Genomic DNA, 12,750 nt, shown 5'->3' with positions numbered 1-12,750 from the left:
CTGTGACCTTTTTTTTGGCCAGGCAGTGAATATTAAAGCTATTAAGGTATGTTAGAATGTTAAGGTAGACTTTTTTGCAGCTTATGAATGTTCTATGAATGCATAATGAATTCTTTATGAGGGTACAGTTAATGTAAAGCATTACCAAACACCAGTATCCCTGGAACAGGTTATCTCGAAAATATACTGCTACTGCATCACTGCACTATGGACTATGGCTTATTGTGTTATGATAACTCCCACTTTAAAAGAATCAGTGATCTGCTGAGAATCTACCCTGTGGTTTCAGGTCAGCCTGGTTTATCAATCCTCAGTACAGTGTTTAAAAATGTTTTAGAGGCAATGTCCATCATTACACTACACTATGGAACTGAAAATTCCACACTGATTATTGTTGCAGAATGGATATTTTTGTTAAGAATCACTGATTCTGGCTAATGTCATAATGTCAAATCATATTATCATATTATTTTTGGTAAATGGTACTAAGTGGCCCAAAATTCTGAGTGACGCAATTTTGGTCCTACTCTTAGGAGTTGGGAGTATGAGTGTTTTGTTAATTTTCTTACAGTAAAGGAGAGACGTGTCAGAAAGGCTGGACAGCACAGCTTATAGAAAGATACCGGCTTGACAGGGATGGAATAACATTTGCTAGAAGACATGGGAGGAGAAAAAAAATCAGTCAAGGAAGGAAAAAAGATCATTCCTTTTGAGAGATCTTGCAATACTTTAACGTTACTCTTAACTTAGCTGTGTCAGTTAAAAGATCAAAGGATAGAATTAATGGACTAATAAATATGACACCAAATGAAACTAAATGATACAGACATGTCCAGTAATGTGTGCCTTAACTACTTCTCATGTCCTACTCTGAGGTAGTCCTAACTTTTATTCCAGTGAGACTTTTAGCGTGATTCTTATGAGTGATTCCCAGGCGCTTCATAAATACGGGAACTGAACTTCAGTTCTTTTGTAAAGGTGGAGTTTGTTGGTTTAGCTTAGTACTGATCCTGAGAATTACAAAGACGTCCAGGGTAATTAGCTTTCCACCCAGGGTGAAACTCCCTCAGGAGAAGCTGATGAAGAGACACCCTGTTCCAGCCTGACGACGTGGGCAGGACGCGATTTCCACAGGGCGGGGGGCGCCTTATGGTGAGTCACACATGACACTCTTCAGGCATGTTGTGAAACAGCGTGACACCAGTCTTCCAAGTGTTTGAAATATACAGAGAGGAGAGTCACAGACAGAATATACACAACTACTTCTTAGTGTTTCGTCACCTGACAAAAATACTCTGCTTTACTACTGAACTCGTCATGCTCCATTCATTATATGCGTGATTTTATTTTTATTAGTGGACGATTTTTCTACTCTAACTAAGCATTTTAAAGTAAACAAAATAAAGGCATAGATATCAATACATTTCATCAATAATCCAGTAGGGGTCACCATGGAAACATTTATGCAATTTCCTGCCTCAGCGTGAGAATTACCAGCACCTTCCTACCTCATTTGTGCGGGGGCTGTACGGTCATGCCCCTCTAGTAACTTGATTCTTATCACTTAAGGGTTACTTTTTGGGGCTCATGATAGACAAGCCTGCTTAAAAAGCACTTTGCTACATCGAAAATGATAAATACTTTATTATAAAATATAACATTTTCACAGAAATACAGTACTTTAGACAGTTGCCAGACTCATGTAAAATATGCATAACAAAAAATACAAAATATACTAAATGACAGTGGAAGATAAATGTAAATCACCTAAGAAAAGAAAGCTAAAGCTAAGCCTGTTGTCTCTATAAGCTGCTATTTTTAAATTTCTATTTTATAGCCCCTAGTTTATTAATGTAGAGCTGACATTATTCAGACACAAATCACAGTGTCCTTGATATAATAGTATTATAATTTTAATGTAAGAAATATCAGCAGAAACTATGCAAAGAGCATATTCAGTCAGTTTAATATTTGCCTACAGCAGTAGACAGGCATACAGCCTTACACAGGGATCGTTGGCTTGTTTCAAGCACATGATGAATAGCAGCTGAGAGTGTCTCTTGTGGGGGGTGCGCTCTCCCCAGGCCACTGACCACTGGCCTTACTCTTCTGCTCTTGAGGGGAGGATTCAACCCAAAAGTGCTCATTTAAACATCGAGCTACACATACAGCAGAATCCTCGAGTGGCAGCACAGTAACAGGAACCTTGTGTTCCGATCTACACCTGGCTCACTATCTCGCACTCCTCCTCTTCAAACCACTGCACAGGGGTCCCGTCAGGGGCTCTCTGCAGGATTCGTCTCTGGGGAACCTTGGGGGCCTGCGGGAGCAGAAAAGAAGATGATCACATGACCGACTTACGTGGTGGAGGGCTAGACGTCACAGACACCTAAATGAACAGGCGGCTCTTCACTAATTCATAATTAGTAATAAACAGCAACTGTTTTCCGGTATAATAAATTACATAAATATTACGTAAACAGCAAATCTTGGGAACTTCTCAGTCATTTATTGATGTATGTTATATAGCACATGTCTGGTGCTTACCTGCAGGCCTGCAGTTTGTGGCTGGGACGCCCTTTCAGCCCCAGTCCTGTCCAGGGAGCGCGAGCGGGCCTCGCGACTCTGCGTGCGCTGCTGCCAACTGCGCAGCTCCTCGGACACAAGTCCCTGGGGAGACGCCCAGCTGTGGTGCTGCGGGTACTCCCTGAGGGAAGGGGCGCGGGCCAGCCTGACATGGGGGGGTGGAGCTCTCCCATTCCAGTGATTGTACTGTGGCGCGGCACCTTGGGCCAGAGGGGGCGGACTTAAGTAGAGACGTGCCACATCCAACTCGGGGGGGTATCCCAGCTCTTGTCCCATTAGAGCCGTGTTGCAGCTGGTTGGATGTTGAACCTGAGAGGGCCTGCAGAAGCTGCTCCCGGACTGTGGCTGGGGCCCCTTGAGGTGCCCAGTGTGCTGCCTGTTGTGGGGGCAGCTGCTGACGTGAGGACCGCTGTTTGGGGGACCTCTATGGAGTCTGCTTTCATGAGGACTGAATTGGCGTCTGGTGTCATTTGAGCTGCTGTGATGGGCGATATAGTATCCGTATGGGGGTGGGCACGACCTGGTCATCTCGCTGGGGCTGTCGCGACCAGGAGAGCTGGTGTGTGAGGATACAGAGTGCTCCGAGCTGCTGTCCTCAGAGCTGGACGCATATCGCAGCTTCCCAAAGCCAGCCATTAGGGCCGAGTACTCCGGCGGGGTCATGGAAAGGTCGCGGGGTCGTAGGCACAGCAGCTGTCCTGGTGCCCGATTCTTTTCTGATGTGTCCGGAGTCTGATACCTGGGCAGTCTGCCAGAGAAGCAACGCATGAGCCACAGAAAAAAGGACTGCAAGCCTAAGTACACCTGCGGAGTATCACATGCCACTGAAAAGAAATAGGAATGCCTTTGTGTTCACTAAGCAAAATAACATGTCATTGATGATTAGTCTCTTCTGTATACAAGAGTACAACGTAAGACATGATATTACTGTAGGGCACCACACAGTCCTGCTCCTGCTCGATATCGCCAGACTGACAGGCCTCAGGGCTCACCTGAATGACTGGAAGTGCGGGCGGCGTTGTGGCAGCTCCGGGGTGCAGGGGGCGCTGCAGGCCTCACTCTGGCCCGGTGTCTGAGCAAGGACCAGTGGTGGGAGGGCATCTCCCAGCTGGAGGTGCACAGGTGTGGAACGTGGGGTCACCACTGGGCTGCTACAGGCATGGAGAGGAAGACAGAACTCTAAGGATACAGTCCAGTTATCAAATTCAAGATTCAAGGTCTTTACCGGCCTTGTGCAACAGGTGCATTGGAATGCAAAAGAGACTTAAAGTACAAAACAGCAGAAATAGTCCCCCACAGTGGAAAAACAAGACAATATGCTTATAAATTAATGATAAATCAGATAATTCAGCTAAAACTAGAAACTATTTACAATACCTAGATATATACCATTGTGTATATCCATCGAACCATCTACCACAGCATGCATTTTTCAAGAAGTAAAGGTAATGTAAATGTAAAAATGATGTCATTTAGGGCACAGCATTAACAGCATAGCATCCAGGGTGTGCTGTCCCTGTGCTCCATAGGACTGGCTCCGGTGTCTATGTACTGCATTAAGATTTATCCAAAGCGGAAGGCTCGATGGAACACACTAAGGCAGAGGCCACTTTGGCAGAAATCTCTGCATTGCACAACCTCGCTTCATAACCCAGTTTGCTTTCTTCTTGGTCTGTCAGTCAAGTGCATGTTTCAGCAAAACCCTCCATTTCTTCAACCAACCGATATCCACTCTTCAAATTGTTACGTGTTACTTAATACCTCTTTTCAAAAAAATTAGAAGGCTCCCACTGTGAATTTAGTGGGAAACATTAGCATAAGCTTGTATCCAAACTGATGTGCCTCTACTTTTTGGAAAGAACAAGCATTGCATTAACTGGAGGGTTGAGCGCAAGGGGAAACCTGCCCAAACACATGCAAACTCTACACAAACAAGCCAGGGCCAGGATTCAAAAACCCACCCCAGAGATATCAAGCTACTATGTAACAACCGAACCATTCTGCTCGTCAAGATATTAAAATTATAATGTTTTTGTCAAATATGTTTATTTTTACCAGGAGCGACTGCTGTTAGCAGACTGGGTCTTGATAGGCTTCCGATAGGGCTGGTCCAGGCTGGACTCCTTCCACGGCGAGTTCGGGACGGGGCAGCGCTCATACTCCACCCTGCAGCTCTGTGTCGGCCTTGGCCCTTCCAGAACGTCCGGAGGGGGGTCCCGGGGTTGGTGCTGAAGATGTTCTGGGGGGTCTTCTGAACAAAGGTGTTCGGAGAACACATGTGTTGCCTGGTCTTTCACTTCTGTAGGCAGTAAAACGGAGTTAGTATTGGCTATAAATATATGTAATGTATCTTACAGGTAAGTACATTTCACATATTATTCAGCAATATCTGTGCCTGTCCCACAAGGTACTATGAAACAGGGCTTTGGTTAGAATCCATTCGCTACATCACACATTGGTGATATACAGGCAGCATACTTACCTTCCTTTAGAAGTGCAGAGTCTGATAGAGACTCATCTAATGTATCTGGATCTGTGAAAGCAAGAGTAACCATGTAACTGAAGGCTCATAACTCACAGGCAGAAGGATGCAGAACAGATTACTGTTTTGCTGTTATTTAAAAGTTTCAATCAAGTCACTATACTTCATTCATCAAAATGCTACCAGAATTTTACATTGTTTTAGTAGCAATTGCGTTCTTGCTCTACTGCATATGTTGCTTACCACTAAGTTTGGCCACAGGGTAAGTGAAAATCTCTCTCCGCAGAGATAAGGCCCTCTGCAGCTCCGTCAGCTTCCGCTCCTCACGCTTACTCTGCTGGAGGCGGCTCCTCTTCACTGACCTGCTCAGGTGTTCCTCAAGGCACAGTTTACGGGCCGCTTCTAGGATGCGCATCTGTAGTGCCAGCTTGCCTTCCAATGAAAGCAACTCAGGGTCCTTTGGAGAGCATTCATGCAAATATGTATACCATCAGCGTGACAAACCCGAACAGCAATCCTGTCCTAGAATAGATCTCATTGCCTGATAGCAAAGACTCAACACAACTGGCCATTTCCAACCAAATGATACAATTATAAAATATCAAGTGCACAGTGAAAAGTAAGCAAACTATGATGGCCAGTGTTCCTCCTTGGCATCACCATCGGTACTTTAATGGAAGAAACCTTATTTGACTCTGCCACTGACATTTACCCTGACAACAGTCCTCAGACCCCCAGCCGAATCCCCAAATCTCATAAACCTAATACGGTACCTTTCCTTCACTCTGGACACTCTCCCTGTTCAGAGAAAAGGTAGCCCCGACACGGCGGTGCACGCATGGCCGTTTCTCTCCAGGCATCAGTGGGTAGTCTGCAGGCAGCTGTCCTGTCAGTTCCTGTGCCGCAAACACAAGCCAGACTACAGCTGATTCACACAATCGTATGTAACACTAAGAGAGAATGAGGCATCCTGTTGGTGTTTTATTTCTAAAAGAACTGGACTGATCCCAGGACACATTCAGTCAGTTTGAAAACCACTGAAAGCTTGGTCAGTGATATAGTAAAGGGCACTTTCTGGAAGTTCTACCTACTATACACATCACATTTTCTGTTTTTCAAAGGAATGCCACAGAAAGACAAGCACATTAAGCATTCTGATGAATAAGAAGTAACCTAATTTCCAATAAGTGCTTAAGGCACGTCAAGACAAGCTAGGACTCTTGTCTGCCATGCAAAGCTCCTATTGCGCCATATTCAGACTGCTGTCATACACTGAATGTTGAGCTGCTTTTCCAGAGACCCCAGGGGAATCACACACTATAGGCCACTTTCTCAAGCCAGTCCTCCAGGACCCCCAGACAGGGTTATTTGCAGCCTTGCTTTTATAAGAATGTTAGTAGGAAGCTCTTACCGCCTCTCGAATGCACAGTTTCCTCAGCTCCTGTAGACATTGCTCCAGACGTTCCTCCAGGGCTTGGTGCTTCAGTCGTACGGCCCTGGTATGGACGGCCAGCTCCTTTGTTAGCGATGTGGGACTGTCAGGGCCTGCAATGCACATTCACAACCAGAGCAGAGGGCTTTCATTAACAACTGGTTCACACCACCATTTGTGATGGTAACTGGAAAAAAATCCAGAGCAACTAAGCCAATCCTGTGAACAACAGCAACCATAAGACTCACCAAATGCTCTATTAAATGAAGCAAAATACCAAACAACTTTTTGATACACTGACTGAATTGCAATGTACACCTATATCTCTAATGGTTTTATACTGTACAAAGAGTCAGAATTCCAAAATGGATATCAAAAGTGGGAAACAGTACGGTGCTCAAAGGCAGAGATTTGTAACCTTACGAATCCTTATTCAAGGTTCCAGTTAGCGATAAATGAAATATTATCAGGATCAAGTCCCTAAATTGCTTCAGCAAATCATTAGGTTTACAAAGGTTTACATCTACAAAAGTACTGTTTTTAATGTAAATCCTGCTAAGGAAATAGTTTCCACCAATAAATGTGGTTTGTTAACATTGTTCAGTATGTCTGTAAAAGTAAGCCATGAGATTAGGAGATTGTAGGGGACTTCCGCTGCACTTTTATTGCCTGAGAAGCGGAACCTATTCCAGTTTGCAAACCAGAATGGTAAAAATGTGAAAACCTGCTCTATCTATTCTCCGTAGATAATCTGCCATTGTGATGAACAGGCAGAGCATGAAGCTGAGTTACATCAAGGAATGTCAGCAGCAGACCTGTTTGAAATGCATTTTTATTGTGACCAGCCAGTCTTTAGGGGGTGCTTTAGTCCCCTCTGTGCAACAGATCTCCCAGACACACAATTTTCTTCCATAATTGATAAGATGTCAGGAGAACAATCATTTTTTTTAATAAATGCTAAAACTTATATACTATTCCTTTGTTTGACGCCATTGGTCAAAAATGGGAAGTTGGCTACTATGAAATGATTTCCTAGTGTGTTGACTGATTGTGCAGGTCAAGGAACACCTGACTGTCTGCTTTGTCTGAAAATATTTATTCTTACCAGACTGGAGGATAATTCCGCTGTCACTGTCACTTATCTCATCTTTGCTATCCATCTCTGCGTCTGCTTCCAAGTTCTGTGTATAAGGAAACTTCAGGAATTTGGTGGTGTCTGGAAATGAAGACAGACCAGTTTGTTAATTGTTTTACATAATGTGGACAAATGAAATATTGTAGATAACAACCACAAGTATATTTTGTTGTCTTTGAAATACAAGCACAGATTAATAAAATATGAATTGTGACGACAATATTCAAATGCAATATATTGTTTCTACATTAAGTTCACTCACAAACAAAAGACAAGTTTTATGTTTTAATTCCTACAGTATATTACAACAGGGTACGGGACAGGCCAGATCAAAACAGGGCACGGGACAGCCCGGATCAGAACAGGGGCATGAGACAGCCCGGATCAGAACAGGGGCATGAGACAGCCCGGATCAGAACAGGGCACGGGACAGACCAGATCAGAACAGGGGCATGAGACAGCCCGGATCAGAACAGGGCAAGGTACAGCCCGGATCAGAACTGGGCACGGGACAGACCGGATCAGAACAGGGGCATGAGACAGCCCGGATCAGAACAGGGCAAGGTACAGCCCGGATTACTCTTACAGCTACCTTTAAACAATTTATATGGTTTGCCAAGAAAAAAAAAGATCATCTAGTAACAGTGGGCCTCATTCATCAATATTTTCTTAAGAATTCTCTTAAATTTGTTCCTACGAAATTTTTTAATTACAACCTACATCGGATTCATGACGTGTTCTTAAGTAGCAGAATTGTTCGCACCTTTGTTCTAAAGAATGGTGAATCCCACGTCTTTGTAACTGAAAGTGCGTGCCAGTTTGTCCTAATTAGCATAGGGAAACGCCCTGCAATGTCCCATAATAGGGCATGAGACTGTAGGGCCGTGTGCAAGGAATGGCGAAGAGGCGCGCAGATTATGAGCCGCTTGGCACTAAGAGGAAAAAAAAACTTCAGTAATGCTGAAGTAGAAGTATTAATAGAGTAATATCCCGTTATAGTGGACTCGCTTATAACTGAATTTCGCTTATAACGGACAAACAATTTAGTCCCCAGGGCCGCTTTTAGCTGTAGTTCTGTTCGGCTATAACGGACATACAGGCTCCGGTGATACGTGGCGTGCCGGTGAAATCCAGCGCAGATACGGAGTCGGGATTATTAATAGTCACGCATCTGGTCAGGTAAAGTTGGATTACTACATGTACAATTTAATAATTTGTAACACAAGTGTGTCTGCTGGGGTGTGGCCTGAGTAAATGGTGTCCTGTAGTTGTGTTCTGGGCATACAGCAACTCTGGATATAACGGACTTTGGATATAACAGACTGTTTTGACAGATCCCTTGAAGTCCGTTATAAGTGGATTTTACTGTACAGGAGGTAAATGCAAATAGACACATGTTATTTAGTATCGTAACCAGTGGTTATATAGCCCCCAAGAAAGCTGATACATGGAGAGATATCACCTTCTCTGTGAACGCCGTGTGCCAAATAAATCTAAATGATCTTCAAACATTCGTTCCCTTCTCAGAGCACGATTGGCAAGCTCTTCAAGAAGTAACAGAAATGACATTTTGATAGCAAGGCCAATGCGCAGAAACATATTATATAATCCGCATGATCGCCGTTACTACCATGAAAATAATTTTTACACTTTAAAATTATTTTTTATATTTTACTTTTATAAATTATTCAAATATTATATCATTTTATGAACTGTAGAATGAACAAAACAGCTATAACCGATTATTTAGAACAAACTATCATTACTCAAATGTGCGTACGAATGGTCTTGAATGTGCGTAGATTCTGTTCTTAGCTAAGAACAAATTCAGATACAGAATCTCCGTAAAAAAAAGTGCGTACGTGGGGTTTAAGAACAATTAAATTAAAAAAACAGAGTATGACAAAATGAATGACAAAAAGTACAAGACTGTCATAATCAATGTCTGGTAAATGACTAATAAAACTTTGTGATGCAATACATCCTGCTTCCTGCTTGCCGAATTTCAGTACTACACAGTTTGTAGGTATGTAGTTTAAGTCATGTATAACATTTATAATGATAACACTAATAATAATAATAATAGTAATAATAATAATACTGTAATTATTATTATAGGCTTGTAGTAGTAGTTGTTGTTCTTGTCGTTGTCACCACCATTGTTATTATTGTTATTGTTGTTATAAACACTGATACCAACCAGTATCATACTCTGAGATTTTTGTTAAATAATACCATTTTCGCCTTCATGTGCGAGTTAAGGCAAGTTACATTTCTTAGACGTTACACGAGTTATTAAATCAAGCTTGTATGACAGTAGGCAGAGTCAACTGCCAGAGATTTTAAAGATTAGACGGTTCAGTGGTAAAGCTTTATACCCCTAAATGCGTAGCAATACGGTGAATACCGAAACATAAAACTACAATAAGGTGTTGTTCGCTCTATAAATTATGCTGTAAGAACAAAAGCACATTTAAAAACAGCGCATTACCACGTCCTCCTAAAGGCCACCATAACTTACATCAATAATACTCTGTTTACTCCTTTTAATACACATTCAGCTAAGACAGACTAAACGACCGTCACCACCCCTCAAGTTTAATTAGTATTGGTGCCATTATCACAAGAAAAAGCAGGAAATAAGCGCAACCACCGCGGGAATGTTTTAACACCTTAAAGTAACGCCTGCCAATTTGTTATTTATATATTTTCAGACTTTGTCAGCTATAGCGTTATTATGATCACAGTATTAAAAAATGTAACAGAAAAATACCGACTCTATTAATAAAGTACCGCAGTCCTTTCCGAACAGGTATTCGGCCTCTCCAGTTTCCTATTCTACATTAAAGTGTAAGTATAAGCACATAAAATTGCAGAATTATACAATTTTTATAGGCCCACAAAAAACTGCACAGATGTAACCACTACAAGATATCTATTTTTTGTACTAATTAACGTAGTCGCGGAATTTTAATGCTCATTATGAAACTTGACTCTTTTGTTAAGCTATGTGAAACCACGGAATGACACTCGGGCTAGAAAAACGACAACAAATGTCACCTCCGAATAACGTGAACATCCCCAATAGTCCTAATAATAAATTTCCCGGTAACCATACCAGTTAGACACCCTAGTCTGCAGTAATTTAAATGTATTACTTATTCCCTGAGGTTTTAATCATGTTAAAATAATGAAACACTTACATGATAAATTATGCGTGGAATGTGAACAGGAAACGACTTCCGAATTTCACCTTACGGAGTTTAAACAGAAAGTGATGGGAAAGGTAGCACAGTCTGCTTTAAGTCCAGTGCACGAAGTAGGAGTGGCGAGAAGAGCCGCGTAGCTACCTGAAGCTCTGGTGGCGAAAAGACTGCGATCGGTGTAATGAATGAGAGGGAGCTCAGTTTTTGCCAAAGCAGAATTATTTAAATGAAGGACAAGCGTCACGTCCCCTGTGCTTGTTCCTTTCTTTTGTTCATTCATTAAATTTTGGGGAAAGAAAATGAAAACGCAATCCGATTTCCTGTAATTCAGTCGTTCAGACGAACTGATGGCGTACTTTGTATCACACGCGTTGTGCGTAAAGGCTTAATTTCGCAGTGATTTAGGAACGATTCATGTTTGTTTTAATCAACTCTGTTCCACCAGATGACGCTGCAACATAACGATCATAACGTAGTTGTTGCTGTATTGTCGCAAAAGTAGAATGTATTTTCGTATTAATCGGCATACGAATTTCAGAAACATCCACATATACATTTTAATTCCTGTGTATTTAGTATGTATTTAGTTTTTTAAATCATTTAATACAAAACCTAAAATACCAACTTAAAAAACGTATGCCTATGGACAACAGAGCTGATACCATAAACACACAGCTGTAGTTTTCTCATCGCCTACCATGAAGATTCATTGTAACGCATGTAGCCTACTTATTTAGCAGCCACTTTTATTCAAAGTGACATACAATTAAGAAAGCAGAGTCAGCCAATCAGCAATCAGGATTAATGGCCCAATGGTGACATCATTCTGCTGAGTTTGGGATTTGAACCAACAACCTTCCGATCATGGATATAGCATCCTAACTCATAGAGCCACACACCAATCTAGACCCCTCATACACCCATAAAAAGTGCACGTGTACACATACAGACACACACATACATACATACATATTTGTATTCAGATCTTTGTGGGGACCATCCATTTTGATGGGAAAACCCCTAATTCCAACACTGACAACCTTAACCCCTATACTCATCTTTACCACAAGTAACCAAGACTTTTAGCATTTTTAGTTTTTTGATTGCAGCCATAGATTTTTATTAAATTGAGTTTTCCCCTGTGGGAATATGGTCCCCATAATGTCAAAATAGCAGGTTTTCATCCCATTGTGGGGACATTTTGGTCCTCACAACATAACATATACATGCCACAAACACAAGTATGTATATATATTTGACTCCTTAAGTCAGGGGTGCTCAATCTTATCCGCAAAGGGCCGGTGTGTATGTAGGTTTTTGGGATAACCTGTATGTTAGCTGTTCAAACCCAGGTGTGAGGACTCTTCAGCCAATCAGTCCTCCAATTAGTAATCTAATTAGGGAGTTGCAGTGAAAACCTGCATACACACTGGCCCTTTGCGGATAAGATTGGGCACCCCTTTCTTAAGTACTTCACCATTTACTGGTACATTGCAGAGCCATGGAGGCAGAATGGAGGGCATGTCTGTATCGGCATTGTGTGCCTGTGGGGTGGGACTGACCCAAACGGCCTTTAACAAGGGCATCTGCAGAAACGAGAACTCCCTTCCTTCTGAGAGAAACAGATGGCTTCTGGATCAGCTGCACCTGCTCCCGCGTCTCCCCTCCCAACTTCCAGTCCCAGCACCAGCCACTTTTCTTTGTTAATACCATTATTGCACTTTTTTGTTTGTAATGCTGCACCTGCACTCTGTGGTGAATACTCAAACTCGATAGAAAGGATAAAACAGAGAATTTCAGCTGGTAGCACAATATCAAACATTTAACAGCCCTGTGGGTCAGGGCTGACCAAATCCCAGAGCCACTGCCCAGCACATGGAGGTCAAGCAAAACAGCTGCTTGAGCCTTT

General features: G+C 42.3%; 1 protein-coding gene across 1 annotated transcript; it reads right to left on the bottom strand.

Moving 5' to 3' along the window:
• Positions 1-1,627: 1,627 nt before the first annotated feature.
• inavaa (innate immunity activator a) lies at positions 1,628-11,008 on the bottom strand. The gene is made up of 10 exons (XM_023793452.2): positions 10,839-11,008; positions 7,606-7,716; positions 6,480-6,613; positions 5,842-5,964; positions 5,312-5,525; positions 5,069-5,119; positions 4,642-4,885; positions 3,579-3,737; positions 2,548-3,334; positions 1,628-2,320 (listed from the first exon to the last, which is right to left on the bottom strand). Exons 2-10 carry the CDS (start codon positions 7,658-7,660, stop codon positions 2,219-2,221), a joined length of 1,869 nt encoding a protein of 622 aa, XP_023649220.1. The 5' UTR covers positions 7,661-7,716; positions 10,839-11,008; the 3' UTR covers positions 1,628-2,218.
• Between the last annotated feature and the right edge of the window lie 1,742 nt (positions 11,009-12,750).

The sequence above is a fragment of the Paramormyrops kingsleyae genome, chromosome 6 (genome assembly GCF_048594095.1).
Source record: "Paramormyrops kingsleyae isolate MSU_618 chromosome 6, PKINGS_0.4, whole genome shotgun sequence".
Taxonomy (NCBI): Eukaryota; Metazoa; Chordata; class Actinopteri; order Osteoglossiformes; family Mormyridae; genus Paramormyrops; species Paramormyrops kingsleyae.
Note: the sequence above shows the minus strand (reverse complement) of the source record. Positions and strands in the feature narration are given on the sequence as shown.